The 22300-nt window shown below is 31.8% G+C and overlaps 1 protein-coding gene across 4 annotated transcripts in view; it reads right to left on the minus strand.

Moving 5' to 3' along the window:
• Positions 1–22126, minus strand: part of LOC111063632 (zinc finger protein 385B) — a 32277-nt gene extending 10151 nt beyond the window's left edge. Inside the window, exons 1-11 of one of the 4 annotated variants that reach the window (XM_039421488.1) lie at positions 21791–22126; positions 19745–19940; positions 18125–18211; positions 14601–14742; positions 14071–14163; positions 12941–13005; positions 12152–12386; positions 10818–10888; positions 5732–5822; positions 2495–2577; positions 1454–1538 (exon numbers count right to left, since the gene is read on the minus strand). In XM_039421488.1, coding sequence (XP_039277422.1) covers positions 1454–1538; positions 2495–2577; positions 5732–5822; positions 10818–10888; positions 12152–12386; positions 12941–13005; positions 14071–14163; positions 14601–14742; positions 18125–18211; positions 19745–19940; positions 21791–21837 — 1195 coding nt within the window. In that variant the 5' untranslated portion in view covers positions 21838–22126. Of the gene's footprint in view, positions 1–1453; positions 1539–2494; positions 2578–5731; positions 5823–10817; positions 10889–12151; positions 12387–12940; positions 13009–14070; positions 14164–14600; positions 14743–18124; positions 18212–19744; positions 19941–21790 lie in introns of all 4 variants that reach the window. The other 3 variants (XM_039421500.1, XM_039421493.1, XM_039421478.1) reach the window with 3 other exon arrangements.
• Positions 22127–22300: the final 174 nt, after the last annotated feature.

Below are 22300 nucleotides of genomic sequence, written 5' to 3' on the forward strand. Positions count from 1 at the left end.
CTTGAAAAGAGATCAAATTTAACGAAAATGCAATAATGAAATAAGTATTCAGTAGTTTTCTCCTGTATGCGAGGACATATTTTTAGTTCATTGTGTTGAATCACAGCACTTGGATGAAAATTACAGATGCAGTATTTGAGATTAGAGGATCACTAGGAAAACCCAGACTATACTCCAGCAAACTCATATTTGAAGAATTAAATGTCTACACAGTACGACAAAACTACACAAGAAATATCATTTTATTTATCAATGGAAAATTATCTATCATTAGCTAGAGGAATACTATTACACTGTTGTAATATTTGAATAAATAAAAATAAATTGTAAATCTATTCACAATGCATATTTGACGTCGTTGCCAAGCAAATTAAAATAAACATGTTTATGTGTTAGTTAATCAGTTAGTTGAAATAAAGCTTTGCTCGAATCAACAACTCGTATTCTCATTTTATAATGATTATTCAACTGCGATTAATTAACATGTACTAAAAAGTGCTCTCAATCGGATCCCTGTGGGAAAAGAGCGATACACTCAGGAGCAAAAGAGATGGGGCCTACAGCAGTCAGAATTGTGTGACTGTGGCCAAACACAAACCATGAGCCACATAACTGCTGAATGTCCAATCCATTCTTTTTAAGGAGACCTAAGAGAGCTGCATGAAGCCACAAACAGAGCTGTAGACTGGTTAAAGCAGTAAGAGTAAGATTAGAATTGTGAGTGACTATGGAAGAAGAACTGAATATTTTTATTTTCAGGCTAGGCCTGAAACTGATATTTTATGTTTTGGAGACGAGAGTCTAAGACCTGATTATTATTTTATTTGAAAAGACAAAAATCAAGGCTGATGTTGGCGTCAGGACCATACGATTGAATTTAATTTTATAATTATTGTAATCATAAGTAGATGATAATGTATAATACGGTATATTAGCGTCAGGAAACGTTAAATTGTTGACCCCGACATGTAACACCATAAAACTCAATCAGCAAAATATATATACAATATAGAGAGGATTCATTTATCAGTCATAGAATTTTTTGATTCATTACCGTCATCGAATGTTTTACTACAGCAATTTCCTTATTAATGAACTATTCAACTTATCTGCGATTAATTAACATGGACTATAAACTTAAGACGAACGTACACAGCAGCAGACATACGGAGAAAAAGTCAATCGTCAGCATGCAGACGTGAGCAGACATAATATATAGAGATAGACAGACGTCTGTGTGCGTTGCAACATTCGAACACCTGAGGAGGTGTTCTGCGTCTGTTTGCTGATGCCTTAAATCCATTAAAGGAACACTCTCCGAAAACTCAAAAACAATTTTCAATTAACTGGAAATTCGTATTATACCAATGGTTACTGACTGGAAACTCATACATGGTTTTAATTTATGTTATTGAAAAATCGCGATAACAATTAAAAATTTGGAAACATTTACCTTTTGAATTTTCAATTTGCGCATCCGGATAATTAGGTCGCGCAATTCTAGCAACCACTTCAGCGTGCTTTGGTGATGCTAAATGCTGGAAAATAAAAAAGTATTGAAATAAACTTATTGAATGTGTTAATAGATAATAGTAACATACTGCAGAAATTGGGGAACGGATACTTAAAATGAGATTTATTGGTAACGATTATTTTGAGAAACTATTCTAAAGAAACTACATTCTATTCCATTGGCTTATCGTTGAGCTTTCGTTGGGTGGAATTCGTTAACCACTAAAGCTGATACACTGATTTGGTCATGGGCTCGACTCCCTGCCATTTCACCTGGCATCTCACTTCAACTAATCACTTACCACCAAACAATGATCAATTTACATTTGACGGAAGTTTCGAAAGAACAAAAATTCAGTGTCGAGGAATTTTTCAAATCATGATATTTTTATATCCACAAAATCGTCTATCAATACAATACTACCTTTACTAAGTATAGGCAGTATTACCTATATACCTATAATATTATTAGATACATATAAGTATAACCAATTCGCAAATATATAATCGTAAAAGTTCACTTAAAAATTCTGAATTTTACCGGTCATTCAATTGAGTATTGAAAAACGAGTTTATCACGAAAGCCTGGAAGTACATAAATGATGGAGCCAATGCTTTCAATGCCAAACGTTTGAAATTAAAATTTCTGTTGGAGGTAAAGGTTTTTGCTAATAATTGATTTGTTCTTTATAATATATTATTTATAAGTTGTCATAAACTTAATATATTCACATCAATAATTTTGTTTTATTCAAATTGAGAAATTATGTAAATACTTGAGAAATTTCATGAGTGCATGAAAATAGACCAGAAAATTCAATCAGAAAATAAAAGATTGGAAAAATCATGATATTTAAAAAAAATTTTTTTACTATTATTATTTTCAAGAGGATTTTCGCATTTAAAGATTGACTATGATGAAGGACAATACTAAGGTTCTGATTAACTTTAAATACTAAGTCTGTTGATGAACTTTACATACACCTTGAAGTTGAATCATGGAATTAGTAAAGATGTTACAGATGTCGCATTTTAAACTTTCGAACCCATCCTTGCTTTGAGTATCTGAAAAATTTTTATGAACAGTTTCGTTAGAAAACTTTAAGTAATACAATCGCAGTATGAATTGTATTGTTTTGAATATAAAATTTATATTTCTGTTTACTTTGATTTTAGAAAATTACTTCAGCAAAAATATTTAGTTATGAAAGTTAATCGATATGATTTAAGGAATGAAAGGTATGTTTTACCATTTACTTCGAATAATTTAGCCAGAAACACCTTAATCTACATTGTACCAAAAACTTTCAATGATTTACCCGACAACTGTCCTGAGTTTGTTAATATGCACTTTAGATGTAGCATAATGTAATTCATTATTAATGTATTGTATTGTTGCAATTCATTCTGTTCTATTTTTTGTATGTAAGTTCAGATTGACTATATATTATAACACTTTTGAGATTTTTGAGAACTGAGCCAACAATTAATATCATGATAATTTCAACTGTTAAGTAAGTTCTGTAAGTAATTTTAACAGTGTAATAAACTGATAAGTAAATTCAACTGTTAAGTAGGAAAAAAGTTCACTGATATTTTATATTTGAATTTACATGTTTTGTATTTTGTACCTTGTCAAGCAGCCTCTTTGAGGTTCGCTTAAGGTAGCTTATTTATTAAATAATCGTTTTTCCTATTCTATTCTATTTTTCAATTTTTATATTGGGAACTTTTATCATGGGTTGCATCTTGTGTTTTTAGAGATTATAAAACTGAATACAGTTGAAAACGATACAATATCAATAATTTTGATCTGCTCTGATCTGATTCAAAGGTTAGAAAAATCTATAACACTTTCGAATGATATTAAAACAATTATTCGAATTCATTATTCAAGTTTCATTTGAGCACAGTAAATTGGATTTTATTAATAACAAAAAATATAATATAAAAATACTAATAGACAGTTAAATGAGTACCTAATACAATATTATTGAGTTATTTTAGGCAGTAAGAACATAAGATCCTTTGTGTATTGGTATTGGAGTTACATTTGACTTTAAAAAGTCAAATAAAAAATAGCATGCAATTAAAATTCAATAATGCTAAAGAAAATTATTATATCTATTATACAACTCACTATATAGGGTGTTTACGCACTCCCTACCAAAACTCTAGGGTATTGTTCCTGGGTAAAAAGCACATTTAAATTGTCCAGAAATCTTCAGTTACTCACACAGCGGCCATTTTGCTTTTTTCACTAATTTTTTTCTAAATAATGGTTGAACATAAGAAATTGACAATTTGCACAATCATTTATAACAATTAGGCAAAGCTACAAAAAAAATATGATGATGTTTCAAATTCATAAAACAAAATGGCGGCCATTTAAAATTGTATTTCTTAAATAACTCGGAAACCGATGGTTTGACAAAAACTTTACAAGAATAACTTTTTTTAGTAAATTAAATTTTTTGGCCTATCGATTGGTACCAGATTTTGCAAAATTGGACCAATATTAACTGAGATATGGCAGCTTTAGTGGTTGGTGACCCAACTTTAGAGGGTTATGTAACGTTATTTTATTGTTTGAAATGACCTTAAATAGCTTTCTATTAACATGCAATGCAAATTGATATTGTTTCATCATTGAGGCGACTTATTAGCATGTCATGGTTTTCACTGCAACAACTTTCAGTGGTCACCTATCACTAAGGCGGCCATATCTCAGTTAGTATTAGTCCAATAATCTGGTACCAATCGATAGGTAATAAAATTTACTAAAGAAGTTATTCTTGTAATTTTCTTGTAAAACCTACGGTTTTTGAGTTATTTAAGAAACAAAAATTTAAATGGCCGCCATTTTGTTTAATGAATTAGAAAAATGATCATAGTTTTTTTGTAGCTTTGTCTAGTTGTTATAAATTATTGTGCAAAGTTTCAATTTCATATGTTCAACCATTATTTAGAAAAAAATAGTGAAAAAGCAAAATGGCCGCTGTGTGAGTAACTGAAGACTTGCGGACAATTTAAATATGATATTTAGATGTGTTTGTTACCCAGGAACAATGCCCTAGAGTGTTGGTAGGGAGTTTGTAAACACTCTGTACATAAAAGGAAACTTGAGAGAACTATATACTATATTACAATGACAGTGATAATATATAAATTGCTGTGATGTTTACTAAAACTCATTAAATTTCAAAATGATGGAAGAATCTTAAGTCATGATGAAAGGATAGCTTGTAGAATTTTCAGTAGAATGGCCCGATTATGAGTAGATTAACCTATTAGGGCTAACACGAATGAATATTTTTTCTTAAAAAACTGAATTGAACAAAAATGCATAAATAATAGAAAATATTGTTTAGTTCCTGAATGAAGGGACGTTTTTAGCTAATATGTTATTTGTCAGTTCTGTGATTCTGACAGATAAAACTATAAAATATTTAAACATAAGTCATCCAGTACCTTCTTTATATTACTAATGCATACAAGTTTCGAACTCATTAGAGCAATTTTCAAATGCAAACATTTTAAAATGAAGTAAACAACATTTAATTAATATAAAAAGGGTACTAGATGGTTAGGACATGTCACCAGGATGGAGGAATGTTGAGAGGTAAAGCAAGTGGTGGAGGCCAGGAGAGAAGAAAAGCGGAGGGAAGGTAAACCATAATAAATTTGGAAGGATGCCTTGAAGCACTACCTCTGTAAACAAAGCCGTAGTGCATTCGTGTGACGTAAGCACAGGTAGGGCTCCTACACCAATGAAAATTCTTTGATTTCAGCTGATCTATATCAGCTAGTGTTTTTATTGGTGTAGGAGCCCTACCTGTGCTGACATCACACGAATGCACTACGGTTTTGTTTACTCAGGTAGTGCTTGAAGGCCTAGGTACAGAGAGAGAGAGATAGAGAGAGAGAGAGAGAGAGAGAGAGAGAGAGAGAGAGAGAGAGAGAGAGAGAGAGAGAGAAAGCTCTATGAGGGAAATGAGAAGAATGGCTGAGGGCCAGGAAGCGTGGAAGAGATGGGTCGATGTTCGGATTCCTAGAAGGGGAGAAGAAGAAAAAGAAGAAGAAGAACAACAACAAGCATTCACTGCATCTAATTGATTAATCTAGAAATTCGAATAATGGTAATAGAAAGGGGAATTCACACATGATCTATTGAAGAAGAAACATTGACAAAATAAATAACAATTATTCGAATATTTACCATTTGAATTGTTTATTCGCTTTACCGGAACACTTGGAGATGCATGCTCATAACTAGCAACCTTTTCGGCGTGATTTTTTGATGCTTCATGCTGGAAAAAATAGTTTAAAAATTATAAGAGCTTTTCAGAATTATGTTGAAGAAATACCATTTTTATTAGGTACCTGGAAATTATTAATAGAAGACAGCACCATAATATTGTAGGCCCCTATATTATTATTTTTTTAATTAATAAATATAATAATAATCAATTTTAATTTTTTGGTATTTTGTAGATTTTCTAGAGCAGCAGAACAGCTTTGAAATTGCCTTAGTATGCTGCACACGTCAGTATGGTTGTTGAGTTGAAGTTCAATCGAAGGGCACTCAGCGTCCTCGTGAAATCAAATTGTGGTAAGTCTATAGCTGGAGAAAAAATGTTGCCAATTCCGGTACACCTCTCGACAAGAGAGACGCCACTTTTGATTCGTGGCTTGAAGGGTCGATGCCACCTAAACGCATGAGACGGTGCAAACTCCCACAGAGTCTATTAATTAATCATTATGCAGAAGTGCAGTACCTACATAGAAATTTTACAATTTAAAAAATAAAAACACACATCAAAATATATTTTAAACTGGATATATTTCGGCGACTGAGTCAACTTTCTCGATCACATTGGACTGAGTCATCGAGTCATGGCCGACTTTAGTATTCTAGAGTGCTATCTACACTATACTATGGCCATGACTGAGTCTATGACTGACTATAGTGTTCTATAGTATTCTATAGTCATGACTAGGGTTGCCACCCGTACTATATAATAAAGTATTGTACTTTATTTTGAGGTCTTGTACTTTATACTTTGTAAGCAAGATAAAGTACGCAAAAATACTTAATTTTGCTCAATAAAGTACTATATAATAAAGTACGAGGAAATCAAAACATTTTAGGTTATTAGAGTAGCGGAGACTGTCAGATTTCAATTAAATATAATTTTTTACTGATAGAAATTAACAGGTAGCAGGTGACAAATGGAACGGAACTGCTGATGAGTTCAAGAATTTGTATAAAGTGGTTTCATATTTACTCTCTATTCCTGCCACTTCAACATTTGTGGGAAGGGATTTTTCGGTGATGAGTGGAGAGATGAGAGGAGCGAAGCATCTTTGAATCTCATATGAAATGAACTACCTAATGATTATTTCAATTTGAATGTTGATTGCAAAGATGCTTTGCAACTCTTCACCAGTAACAACGATTTATTGATGACGGCCAAAAGCAATAAGAAATATGTTTTCAAGAATAATTAATTGATTTTTTATTGAATTTAAAATTCATTATTGATTTCATTAATTCATTACATTATTAAACTCATTTGTATTTCATTATATTCATAAATTGTATTTTGAATATTCATTCAAAATTACTTTATTTGCATGGGCTACTTATAAAAGTTATTAAAAAAACACATTTTAGAAACATAAAGTACCCTTTTATTCATTTTGTCCAGGAGCACATTCAAGCTACAAAATCAAAATAATACTACGGTACTCAATAATCAGGCTTGTGGAGCACATGATAGAAGAAAACCATAAATATTGAAATGAATGCTAATATGAAGATTTTAAACGTGGGAAGCAAAAGCAGTAAATTAAATGTAAAACAAGATTTTAATATCTAAACTACAGCAAATAAATTAAATAGTAATAAACTAATAAATATCATTTAATTCGATTTAGACAATCCCATTTTTGATAAAATTATACAACCAAGAAATAGAGCATATATGGAGGATTAATATGTACATAAATTAGTCAATACTTTTGTTACATTTTAATTATTCATTATAACTTGAAAATGGCTAAAATAAGCTGAAACCGGTCGTTCTTTTAAAATATTCTAAATATATTTTATATAAATAAAGGGTGCTTTATGTTGTTATGTGTTTTTAATGAATTATTCAAAATTGTATTTTGAGAAGTATAATTATCAGGCTTTGGGCAAAGGGGTGCAATTTTTTTGCATTAATTTTCATAATCTCGTGTACCTCGAATTATTTTGCAATAGCCTAGAGTTTATTAAATTTTTGAAGAGTAACAATATTATGCATTTTTTTCAAGGCGTATAACTTACATTTTGAATTTAGAAGACCAACTCTAAAACTTTTTTGGATTAAATAAAATAAATTATATGTTTTTTTTCTATAATAGTAGCCTATACTATACAATTCTTCTTTATGAGCGTGTGCTTTGTAGCAAATAAAATCTTTTTATCTATTTAATCATTTATTATTATTTTCGTCATACCAGTATGTAATCAATAAATTTCTAAGCTATCATGTTCTTATTTGGATAAATCGAATAATAATATATAATTACATACAATAATAATTATAATAGATTTTAATAGTAGTCATTGATATTCAAGTCAATAATGTGTATTCTTGTGAGTATATAAGAATGCCACATTGAATTATGCGGCCTTTTTGAATATACAGGTAAAAATAACATGTACTTAATTTAAACCTAATGTACTTTATTTTTTAGGCCTGTGATTACCAATGTACTTTATTCTTCACAACCTAGTAATGACGGTTGTATAGTCCATGACTATAGTTCTATAGTCTGTAGGTAAAGGAAGTCATGACTTCTTTATAGACTATAGTTTTCTAGTATGAACACTATAGTATGATCATGACTGAGTCCAAGCAAAGAGTTGTTTTAGTAGACAGTTTCGACTGTTAGGCCCACAGATTTATAACAGAGTATGAACGGAGGAAAGAGGAGCACAGATTGAGGGGAAGCCATTATGTGGAGATTTGGAACTTCTATTTTCTGAAGTTTTTTCTCTTTCAATTCATTCAGATGTTCATTATGGATTTCGATTCAATAAATCACTTCTAGAATAAACATGGCTTTTCATCAATTCAATCTTCCTATATTTCTTCTCTTCAAATCAATTACGGATTGAATTGAAGAAAACCCATGTTTACTCTAGAGCTAACTTATCGAATCGGAATCCATAATAAACATCTGAATGAATTAGAAAAAACAGAATAAGAATAATTTTATACCTTCAATGCATAACAATGCTATCGGAAACGTCAATTTGATAATAATACCGTACTTCAGAGATACAAATTGAATTGAAATTGGAGTGGATTTTTGATTGGATATAAAGCTGATAAAAATGTAATAGAAATGCATTTCAGGGAAGGTTAGAGATTTGCGAGGAATCTTCAATATTAAGGGATGGAGGGTTACTATTGCTGTCTGTTGAGGTCAGTGGTGGATGTAACTCCAAGCACCCAAATGAAAGCCAGTTCTTTCAATTTCACGTCTATTGAAGGGGTGTGGGAGGGAGGGTAGCAAGGTCTTTGACTTTGAAGCATTTGTCAAAGTGCTTGTTGTGCTTAGAGACTTGATGTGCTCAAGACAGTATTATTTTTTAAAGACGATCGGTGATTATTAATAATTCGGCATTTTAAGGCAGTGATTGTTTCATCTATGTAGAAGGCAGGAAAGTAGTTACCGGAAAGGAAGTAGATGTAATTGATGGGGGTAGTTGGAGATTGGGCTGGTAAAGGAAGTAGAAGGATAAGTGATAGGGCAGGTGTTACAACGTCAGCGGAGGCGTTTGCAGGGGGGGGGGTAGGGTACCAGATGGAGTTGGGGTTTCATCAGACGATCGGATTTTGTTTAAGATTTTCTTCAAAAATCAATAAATCTTCAGGTCTTGTGAGTGAGGCTGCTGGAAAAGGAGTTTAGTGGAGGGATTGGATTGGGAGAGACAACATGGAACAGACCGTTGAGGTTTTCAATTCAAGAAAAATTCCTAAAGTGAAATGTAACTACACTGAATGCTTATTACAGAAACAAATATCCTCGAAACACCAACTCCATCACACACAATTCCAAAATCATTCAAGCTTCAAAACTCTGTTCTACCTCTTTCCCCAGTGGTACTGGTGTGCTGGTCATGTGACATAATATTAATTTATTATTTGTAGAACATAACAGAAAACTTCACAGTTTTATAATATTAATTAGAACAGGAAATACACGACATAGATAGATTAAAAACACTTGGAAACTCACATTATTTTTCGGAAATTATTTTTTCGATAGCTGCGCCATCTTTGTCAACCATGTAGAGAGTGGTGTTGATTTGAGGTCGGGTGACCGTTGGTGTTCAAATCAACACCACAGATGTGCCATAGATGTCACGGCTATCAAAAATTTCCGAAAAATAATGTAAGTTTTCAAGTGTTTTTAATTCAAATTATGGCGTGTGTTTCCTGTTTTAATTAATACTATTTATTATGTTATATAAAGAAATCACGATAATTACATAATAGTTAATAATTATATACAAAAATCACACAATTTATAAAATAAAACAACACTTAAGAAACTTATTTGCGCTTCGTTAATTTTTCATTCTTTAAATTTCATTTTATTCTTTGACAAGTATTATTCCATAAATTGTGTGATTTCTGTAAATAATTTTTATAACTCAAAAGTGTTTTCCATTATGTATCATATTATATTAAGATATTATGAAATATAATATGATATTTTTAATCTATTTCTACAGGGCTAGTTTATGGTTTTTATTATATAGAATCACTAGTACCCTTTCACTTTCTTTGATGGGTATTAATACCATTGAAACCAACGATTCATCCCGAATTGGCATTCGCAGCCGCAACGCAACACAAACACGAGAATCTTGTGATCAATACTATTTTCAATCGCATCACTTAGTGATGATTTCACAAATTAGTTTGATCAACATGTATATCGAATAATACTCGATCAAGTAAATTATTGTTGAGATTCAATACAGTTCAAGTTTATCTAATACCGTGACGAATAAAAATCCATGGAAACTTGATAATAGGATGAATAGTGGAAATTGGTTGTATCATCAAATGAAATAAGAGAGTACACTTGTCATTCTATATAATAAAAATATATCATATTAATATCTTAATATCAATAATGGATTATTATCATTGGAAATTAGAGAAGTTACAGGAATAATAATGAAAATTATCAAGGTTTTTCATAAAGTTTATACATTGTATTATGATTTGATTTACCTGCTTCAGTTGGACAGCAGAGTTGACCTTTACTTTGCAGACTGAACAGGAGAAATTGGCATCTGCATCACCTGAACCATGTCATCAATACTATTTTTAATCACATCCCCAGATGCTGATTCAATAAATCAGTTTCATCAACATGTACATCAAACAATGCTTAATTAAGACAGTTATTTAGAGGCGATCAACTTCATCTAATAGTGAATAAATCCAAGGAAATGAAGAATTTATTCAAACAAACATTACAGCAAAAAATGTAATGTAATTTTCATGGTATGAAGAAAAAAATCAATTGAAATAAGATTTTCTATTCCTACCTTATCACAGTATATTATGTACTAAATAATTATAGTTTCTTTAATAATAATAAATATTATTATTAAATATAATAATGACTATAAACCGATTATGATAATGATTATTATTGATTTTATATGCTTATTAATGATTTTCTCAGCATTGTAACGTGTAAGAAATTGCCTTATATAACATCATTTTTCATACTTCTCTATAATAATAATCAATAAAAATAATAATATCAGAATATTACTGAAATGCCATTAGAATAAAATATAATTAATCTGATTATTGAATAAAAATTATATTTTATTATAGAATTTCTTACTTTACAATAGTTAGGAAAATCATTAATGAGCAGAATTGAATTCTTTCTTTGAATTCAATGATAATCGTTATTCATAACATAATGATTTCTTAAGAGAAATGCTGCAAAAAAGATAGTGACAATAATATTATAGAATATACAGTATGATATATGTTGTGTCATTGAACACGATAAAATTTGCGACATACTGTAAGAGCAGATTCGCGATTGATGAATGAGGATCCTTAAAAAGCTTCTTTGAATGAAGATCTAGACCATGTTTAGAGGTTTTGATTGACAGTATCTTATGAAAAATATATTGACAAATGATCAATAATTATCATTATTGTTTCATGCAGGAAACATTTCATATGAATTATTCAATTTTCATATGAAAAAAAATCCAACATGATTTTGATTATGAATCAATTGATTACATTTTTTTGCTTTGCATGATGCCGATATATGCTCCAGGTTCAGTTTATCATTGAACTAATTAAGCATAAGCAGTTTGATACATTAAATTGATGAAATTATACGTTCGTTTTTGAAAATTTTATATTCAAGAAATTGATGAGTAATCCGAACTAATGAACGACAGCTTGAGCTGAGCAATGTTGGTCGATGAGCAGTTAAGAAAATCAACAACATTATATTCACGAATTGTGAAAAAATATTTACAAAAAAAACTAATAGGCAGTCATAGTGATTGAAAGTTAATATTTACCAAAAGTTGAATCAGTTTCTGTGATTTTTTGTTGAAACAATTTCTCTCTAGAGAAGGGTTTAAATCTGTTATATTGATTACTAGAGACATTTTTGTTCATCTTCCCAACAAATTTTCTTGAAGCTGGATTATTTTTCAGGCCATAGCTTGCTTTCGGATAAGATTGTGACTGGTTTCTTTCACTACTTGTTATATTGGCAGAATTTATTTCCAAATGCTCTTTTGATGATTGCCGCTGAAAAATAGTAATTACACAGTTGAATGAATAAGAAAAGAATCATAATACAGAACATAGTACCCTTTTTAACTGTGTTTTTAGAAACACTAATATAAACACTACAAGTTTCAGATTTCAAGCCATTTTCAAGTGATCTTTTTAGTTTTTATTGTGTTGCATATCCATACTTTTTCACTATTGATATGAAACTTGAATAAAAAAAAAACACTTATGAAGTGAAACATGTACAGTGCACTTACTATTAGTAGTAAAAATCGTTTCAAAGTTACCGCCCAACTAGCGCATTCACCAACCCCCACCCCATCATCATCAGTCACTATTTTCATCGAAATGTTGCCAAAAAACAATATTCCTATCTTAGGCTGGGCTGCACATTGAATTATAAACATGATTAAATTCCACAAGAACCAATCAGAGAGTTTTCTTTTCAAAAAAGGATTCCCTGATTGGTTCTCGTGGCATTCAATCATGATTTAAATTTAACAGACTTTTGTGCAACCGTGCCATAATATTGCAAAAAACAAAGATTGAATAAAAAATTATTCATTTACCTGTTGAGGTTGGTGCGCTGAGTTGACATAACTCATTGGACTTGAATGTTCGGCCACAGCACTACCTGCTTAGAATACATGAAACGATATAGTTATTAATTCAGACAGACATGAGATTAATATATATTGTGAGAAAGTAGTAGGTAAAGAACGTTCAATGTAATGGAGTACCTATTGTTATAATAATAATTTAATTTCATTTGTAAGGTAAAAAGGCTTACTCCATCGAATTATTGTGCAGATCCATGGCTTAGCCTCGTATTAAATTGGATCACCAGGCTGAGTCGCCAGCGGGACACCAGAGGTGGTTGTGCAAAGGTATCAGGGCTGGCGACCCGAGTTGGACACCAGCCGGCCGCCAGATTATGGTGCCCAAGTGAAATGAGCGCAATAAGAACTAAGGCCTTGTAACTCGCTTGGACACTAGGTGGTCTAACATTAACTGTTGGTCCAATGAAATTCCGACCTTATGCAAATGGTTGTGTATTAATCAAGTTCCCAGATCGAATCGCAGTATTGGAATATAACTCATCCATCTATTAATCCAATTACAAATGACAAAGCTATTACTGGGAGGGAGCAATTAACTCCCAGCTCTTCTCACAAATTTTATAAGCAGTAACATTTCCAAAAGATAGGTAACATTCCACTATCATGAATTCAACTCTAAAAATGACACTAGATACTTTGATTTTATGAAGATGAAACACTCAATTGAAATTCAATATTAAAATCATACTTGATGAGTGAGGTCTAGATCAGGAGTAAAGGATCTGTTCAGACTAGTAGATCAACGTTCTGTAGATTATCTACGGATTCTAATCTTTATAGTGTTCTTCTTGAAGAATTGAAATTATCAAGTATATTGCCAACGGTTCCTTAGACGCTGTCTGGTAGCGTCTCACATATGATCACAGTTTGTAATTTTTGCTCTAGTATACCATTCTTCAGCAATGGTGTCTGAATCATACAACAAGGCCAATAAAAAGTTATAATCTTAAAAAGTCATAGACTTATTTTCAATAATATGTAAATAATTAAAATTCACTAAAATACCTTCATGTAAGAGTCACTGCACCCTACTGAAATACAACAAGAATGATTATTTATACAATTAAGATATAACTCACCAGGAAGTGCTGGGAGACAGCCCAAGGGTTCTTGCTTCAGTCGATTACCATTTTTTTTAGAAAGATTTTCAAAATTATTTTTGTGCTTTATGCCTGCAAAAATAGATATAATAATGAATAGATAGATCACCTTGGGCTACAGCTAATTTAACTGTTCATTCATTGTTTATTTTAAAAAGCATATAGCAAAAACAAAAGTTTTGAAGAATAAATGATGTTCACTTTAGAGCACAAAAGTGTGCTTCTATTAAAATACAATAGGTACAATTATTATTAATATGAATATAATTGTTTCTCCACGGTAAATAAAGTGAATAATTCAATACTTAATATCATATTTTAGCATACAAATTTGAAGTAGAGAGATTATAATAATTACAAGTACTTTGATATCGATATGTGTCGAAAACTAATAAAAATTTCAGTTCCAACTAAATCGTGAATACTCCAAGAATTTTCCATCAAAGACCAGGATTGAATTTAGACTAGGATTCTAATTAATAATTTCATGATATAGAAGTAAACAATACCTTGGGTATGTAATTGTAACTGTTGTATGGAGTTGGCAGACACATTACATACTTCACACTTGAAGCAGAGCAGAGGATTGGTAGGAGCTGGTTCGCTATCTGTTTGCTCTTGAATTTTGGCTAATGATTCAAGTAATTTCATCTGGAAGACAACATGTAAAATTTAGAATGTGGAATAAGGTTATCTTCTATCTATCATCAATCTATAATAATATGCCTATCTCCCTCTATATATAATAAAACGAAAAAAGGTAGCTGGTTGTGTTGGACGCCTGAGCTATTCAACTGATTAACTTGAACTTTTTGTGTAAAATAAGTTGAGACTTGGCCCTCCATCCCAAGAAATTACAGGGTTGCCAAATCGTGTAAAATTTCTACTTTCTCAAATTTCCAATTCAACGTCAGAATTCGATGTAGAATATCATCCCCGATATCATAGTAGTGCTGGAAAAGTTTCAGGGTTGAAGGATTAAAAGGAAATTAAAATTTTATGATAAAATTGGAAACATCGCGAAAATTTGTTTTTCTTTTGAATATCACTTCTCTCAGAATCATGGGGCGTCGTAATGCGTAATAATTTTATATCAAATTAACGGAGAGAATGTCTCCTTTCTATTGATGTCTGGATAATTTTTATCCGACCTATAGTTATTTTTAATTATTAATAAACTTTTTTTGTTCCAAAACATAAGTAGGTGGTGAAAGCGAGAAAGTTTCTCAGAAATAATTGAAATTATTTTTCCAATTGTCAAACGTACTCGGAACAACGTATTTTGGCCTCTCAGGAGTTTCAAAGTCAAGGATAGCGGCTGAATGATGTGCCACCATAGGCTATCAATAGCTGGGATCAACAAAAACAAAATTCAGCAACTGCAAGCCACATGATTATAAAATAGTGAAAATGACAACCTTGCCGCGAATAATCCAAGCAGTGTTTCAGTACAGCCTTTCTAGAGGCAATCAGCTGCTTACGTTTGAAATAATTCAGTTATCTCGTAAATTTAGCACACAATTTGGTACATAATGCATACCATGCAGCCGCTCTACTAACTTAAAAAATTCCTTGGAGACCAAAATACGATCTTCCGACTACTTTTGACAGTTAGAAAAATAATTTCAATTATTTCTGAGAAACTTTCTCGCTTTTAACACCTACTTATCTTTTGAAACAAAAAAGTTTCAAGCATGTCGAAAATTTCATGTTTTCTGCTTGAAATGTCTCGACATTGACGGACATAAACATTAATAATTAAAAATAACTATAGGTCGGATAAAAATTATCCAGACATCAATAGAAAGGAGACATTCTCTCCGTTAATTTGATATAAAATTATTACGCATTACGACGCCCCATGATTCTGAGAGAAGTGATATTCAAAAGAAAAACAAATTTTCGCGATGTTTCCAATTTTATCATAAAATTTGAATTTCCTTTTAATCCTTCAAACCTGGATCTTTTCTATCACTACTAGGATATCGGGGATGATATTCTACATTGAATTCTGACGTTGATTTGGAAATTTGAGAAAGTTGCAATTTTACACGAATTGGCAACCTTGTAATTTCTTGGGATGGAGGGCCAAGTCTCAACTTATTTTACACAAGCTATAGTACTATTATACTAAAACTTAAGTGTCTTACTCTCATGGATTGACTTCCAAAGGATAAAAAATCTGGTGTGGCGTAGTCACACAACTTTCCTTGCCGTTATGAAAATTGATCACCTGACGCTAGTGTTCACGCGCATCTCAAGTCTACTATTCAAAGATCTGAGCCAGCTGGTGCCAGGACAATTACGCTGGAGACACACGAGGTCTGCTATCTCTTCATAGTGAATGATTTAACAGTCAACAGTCAATGATTTAATGATCAACAGTTTGTAATTGAATAATCACATTTTCTCGAATTTCGAGCTTATTTTAAATTTTAGGTGAAAATGTTACTGAACATTGATTGTAGAGATTTTAATGCTCAATCTTTTTCAATTAAAATTTTTCGTTTAAATTGTATCTGAAGCCTGATAATTGGGAATCTAATATCAAACTTTGCATAGATGAGGCGGAGCTCCTGAAATTTTTACAGATATGTGACTTGTGGCAGTTGATAAAGCTTATCAATAACTATATTAGGTATACATTTGATCAAAATCGTTGGAGCCGTTTACGAGAAAATCGCGAAAACCCCTGTTTTTGACAACATTTTTGCCATTTTAGCCGCCATCTTGAATTGCATTTGATCGAAATTGTTCGTGTCGAATCCTTACATTGTAAGGACCTTAAGTTCCAAATTTCAAGTCATTCCGTTAATTGGGAGATTAGATAACGTGTACACATACAGACCAGTACCCATATACCACTTTTTTGGACTCAGGGGACCTTGAAACGTATAGAAATTGGGGTACCTTATTTTTTTCAGAAAGCAATACTTTCCTTACCTTGGTAATAGAGCAAGGAAAGTAAAAAAATCTAGCTGAAAATATTATTGAGTTTCAGTATTGTAAATAGTATTGAGTAGCTTATGATGGAGAAATTCATGAAACATTGGTGCTTCTGAGTGATTAGTACTAAACCATGAGAAAACACGATTTTCGCCTTTGGGATAGTTTTCATTTCAATAAAAAAACCATACCCACATACAGATATTTTAAGCAAGAACTTCATTAGTAAATTTTGAATTCAACAACAAACGTCAGAACTATTTGCAGGACAAATTATATGCAGAATGACTACCTGCAGACTTTCACAACAAACTTCATATGAAGCAAGACTCATTTAATCATTCCTATACGAATCCAATTACTACATAAACGTTTCTGCAGTAATGGAAAATGAAAACCTTTATTCAGTTGTAATCGAGAAATTTTAACGAATTTCAAAAATCCTTACACACATGTACCTAGCTATATTGCTATAAGGAGTCTTTTCATCCTGCGTTTTGGAAATTTCATTCACTCGTTGAATCGTGAATGCGTTATTTATATTATGACAAATGGCCGACTTAAAACATGGAAATACAGTAGAATCTATTTTTTCTCGATTGAAAAAACGTTGTAATAACTTCAGAAATTAATTTTTCAATTCAAATTCTAGTGACTAGGATGATGAAATATGAAATAAATCATTATTTTGTCAAGTTATAATAAAAAAATAGAGATGATAGTTGGGAAACAATTCGCAACTGCCCAAAATAAAAGGAATGAGGCCAAAATAAGAGTGTAAAATAGTTTATAGTAAGTTATGCATGAAATGAAAACGTTGTTTGAATGAATAAATTAAGTGCGAATCGATAGAGAGCTTAACAAATATGTAAATAGGCATAACATGACTGACAAACTGATATACCAGATCAAACTGAAATTTCAACAGATTCATGCTTCTTATGATATCCACTGTACCTACAGTACAAGGTGAATCTTGGGTACTGCATTTTATTCAATAGTTAAGTATAAGAGTATTGAATTATAAGAAATTCGATTAAAGTATTTATAGGTTATTCTAAAAAATAATTGATAAGAAGTGACAAACCTTTTTAAAATGTTTTACACCAGCTAGATGCAAGTCAAGATTTTTTCCAATAACTTCAATGTTACAAATATCACATCTCGATTTTTCCTGGAAAAAAGATCAAATTGAAGGTGTATAAGATTTATTCAAATATTCTATTGTACACTTGCATCGAACACATTGTAAGATGAGTTCTTCAACTAAATTAATAGTAAAAGTAATAAAATCTGGTGTGGCGCACTCACCCAACTTTCCTTGCCGTTATGAAAATTGATCACCTAGACGCGCATCTCAAGTCTACTTATAAACAAAGATCTGAGCCAGCTGGTGACAGGACAATAACGCTGGAGACATACGAGGTCTGCTATCTCTTCATAGTGAATCATTTAATATAATCAACAGTTGCCAACAGTTTGCAATTGGATAATAACATTTTCTCGAATTTCGTGCTTATTTTCAATTTAAGGTGAAAATGTTACTGAACATTAATTGTAGAGATTTTCATGCTCAATCTTTTCCACTCAAAATTTATCGTTTAAATTGTATCTGAAGCCTGATAATTGAGAATCTGAAATCAAACTTTGCATAGATGGGGCGGAGCTCCTTAAATTTTTACAGATATGTGACTTGTGGCAGTTGATAGAGCTTATTAATGACTATTCTAGGTATGAATTTAATCAAAGTTCCAAATTTCACACACACATACAGACCAATACCCAAAAACCACTTTTTTGGACTCAGGGGACCTTGAAACGCATAGAAATTTGGAGATTGGGGTACCTTATTTTTTCCGGAAAGCAATACTTTCCTTACCTAGGGCAACCTAGGTTACCTTACCTTAGGTAATAGGGCAAGGAAAGTAAAAAAAAACAAATTGTTGAATTCTTAGGGTATGGTCACACTGGATGCACATGCACGTATGTGCAAATACACGCAAGACCATGCATGACCAAGCGTGCGGATGAGAAAAAAATCTGTGAACACTCACAGCGTGCCCTTGCATGAGAGCCATGGGAACACTCACACTGAACGCGTGCACTTGCTGATGGCGTTTAGTGTGAGCAGCTATAGGCAAGTTGAAACGTGTTTCTATGGTTCTTTCCAGATTTTGTTTCTCATCTGCATGCTGCACGCTTAATCATGCATGTCTAGCGTGCACTTTCACATACGTGCATCCAATGTGATCATACCATTAGAGAGAGACTCATAGGATGATTGAAGATCATCAGTTTGGTTTTAAAAATAATAGAAGTAATAACGATGAAATAATCCAGTTCACAATGATGAGGTAGATGGCAGATCATTAAAATGAAGAAAATAAAACACTCACTGGTCAAAGTGACTCTTATATATAATTATATAAAGCGGCTCTATATAAATATAATATGAATAAGACTTTCATGAAGCGGCTATTATATAAATGGGAGAGATCTGGTGAGAAATCAGAGAAACGTCGTTGAAATTGTTTGACAGTTTGTTAGCTTTAACGTAGTTTGTACAGCTATTACTACTCTGGAATTACCGTATTAAATTTACTCGTCCTCCATAAAGGTGAAGAAATTAAGACAATAAAGCTTTGGCCCAATTTTCTCAAATCAACTAGTTGATAAAACTCCTACTTGAATCACTTAGGCTACTTACAACTGGTTTTTTTGTGGGCAACCTGCCGGCAATATTATCTACAAGAGCTTTAGTGACGGGATCATCGGTTTCAATTTGAATTGTTTCTTCCAATTTGGCAGCAGGAGGATCTTGAACAGTGACAGGCGTTTCTACTTCTTCACTAGTTATCGGGCAGGCAAGTGTAGCCACCAAGGGGCCACTGTCCGAATCAGGGCTGAAATATCAAAATCACAATGTCATAGAAATGTCAAAATATCATATTGATAAGTCACAATGATATTAAGATGTGTTCAATCGTGAAAAGTGATTCTTTGCGGCCTGCAATCAGTGCAGAAATGGTCACTTTTCAAGGTATCTGTAGGAAAATATAATTTTCTATAAGTTCTAAAGGTATAATAATTCATACTCACTCAGCCAGGCTGAATGGGAATAGTCTAAATAATTATTTTTAATCATGGAATTATATTTTCACTGTAACAGTTGTATGCAAATCCAGCTTTAAACGGAGAGCTCAATAATATGCATGATCAAGTTGAGACGTTAATAAGTACATAATGTAAAACATAATATAATCATAATTGGGTATAATCTTAGATTAGCATTGAAGGTACGGCCCTCAAGTTATTTTAAATATATTAACTAATAATACGCATCCAATGTGACCATACCGTACCTTAGACTCTTGGTCAAGACAATAGAGCATGGGAAAATCAAGTATGGTTTAAAACGAGTGCAATGCACCGTTATGATTTCTATGACGATACAGTAGCTTTTATTCACAATTTCAGTTCTTACTATAAATCAATATAAAAAGCATGTCCGACTTGACCAAGTTCAAATGTTTGAGCTAGGTGAAAAAGAGCAAAGTCTTGCAGGTTGCATCAAGGACTTGAAATGAATAAGTAGCTTTTATCAAAGTAACTCAATGAAAACAATCTTGAAGATTGCATATATTAATTGTTGGTAATTATATTGATTGTTCCTATATTGACTATAATTTAAAATATGCTATAATTTTCAAAATTAAAATAAATGAAATATTACTTTTAATTTAAAAGCTGATGAATATAATTTAATTTTCAATGAATGCTGTTAAATTATCAGAAAATGAAATTCCAAACTAACCTAACCTGAACTGAATAGCCTAACCCAACCTTATCCACAAATGAGACAGTTACCTAGTTCTTCAAAACCTTTTTGTATTTTTTAAAATACCGTATCTTAATAACTATGGCCCGGTTGCACAAAAGCCGGTTAAATTTAAACCGTGATTAATTTCACGTGAACCAATAAGAGAAAGCACTTTTGATAAGACGACTTCTCTGATTGGTTCTCGTGAATTATTCACGATTAAAATTCAACTAGCTTTTGTGCAACCGGCACTATAAAATTACCATATCTATTGACTATAGTGTTTAGGAATTCCTTATTCCACATAGCTCAATTAGTAGTTTTTAATACCTGTTAATCACCAAATAAACCAATTAACCTCTTTTAGATGAGCAAAACGTTTTTCCATTGTTTTAAATATCTCAATAACTATTAAAATTACAATCATGTAAACGGTTACATTGGATTTCTCGTTAAATTGCACAAACGAATCGACTATTCAGATTCAGGCCCATACTAAAAATTATAACAAAAGTAAAAACATAATCTCAATTTCAATTTTCCGCTATGTAGGCTATGCTTCCATGTTTGTATGTATGCTATGTATGTCCTTTAAGACTCAAGAGTGCATTTTTTGTTATAGTGAGGTCCATGTTATGACAGTATTTGGTTAACTTTGATGTTGCTATCCTTGTCTAACATTCGACAAAGCAGATAGCTCTATCCTTTTTTAGCTTCGCAACGATACCAAATCTGTTTTTGACAATGTAGAAAATTAATTAATTAAGGCAGAGAACAGGCAACGATGTTGTTCTATCTTTATCCACTGCTATTATAACGTGGACCTTACTATAGGTATCTACTTTTCAATATATTATAACCTAACATTGATTACTTCCTTGTACTTACTCCAAGTTGGAAAATAGCTATACAAGAAAATATCAAATATCTTACGTGAATCCAATTACAGTTGCTACAGTTGGAAATGCAGACGGATCCATAATTAATTGAAGAGGTAGTCTTGAAATTAAAATATCTTAACAACACTCCTCGTAAAGCAAAGATCCAAGAACTAATTATTAATCCTTCTCTTTTATGTTATGAATACAGAATACTAGTTTATTTTTTTGAGTTCAAAATCTAGTATTCAATACTGTAATTAACAAAAAACTAGACACAGTAATCATTTAAATGAATTAAAAGCAATACCAATGTAATTATCGACATTTCTGTCCGGCACAAACTATAAACAAACTGATGTGATGTGTGAAATGTGAACTTGTGAAGCCTAATCCACACTTTCACCAAGTCACTTGCCAAGCTGGAGAGACTTCTTACTCCTTGACTCTACTACAGTTACTATAAACAGTAATCTTTGATAATATAAATATAAATAGTAACTGGATAGAAGTCTTGATAAAAATTGAAGTAAAGGCAAATAATGAAGGCGAGCGCAGGCAAAAC

Source organism: Nilaparvata lugens, chromosome 1 (genome assembly GCF_014356525.2).
Source record: "Nilaparvata lugens isolate BPH chromosome 1, ASM1435652v1, whole genome shotgun sequence".
Taxonomy (NCBI): Eukaryota; Metazoa; Arthropoda; class Insecta; order Hemiptera; family Delphacidae; genus Nilaparvata; species Nilaparvata lugens.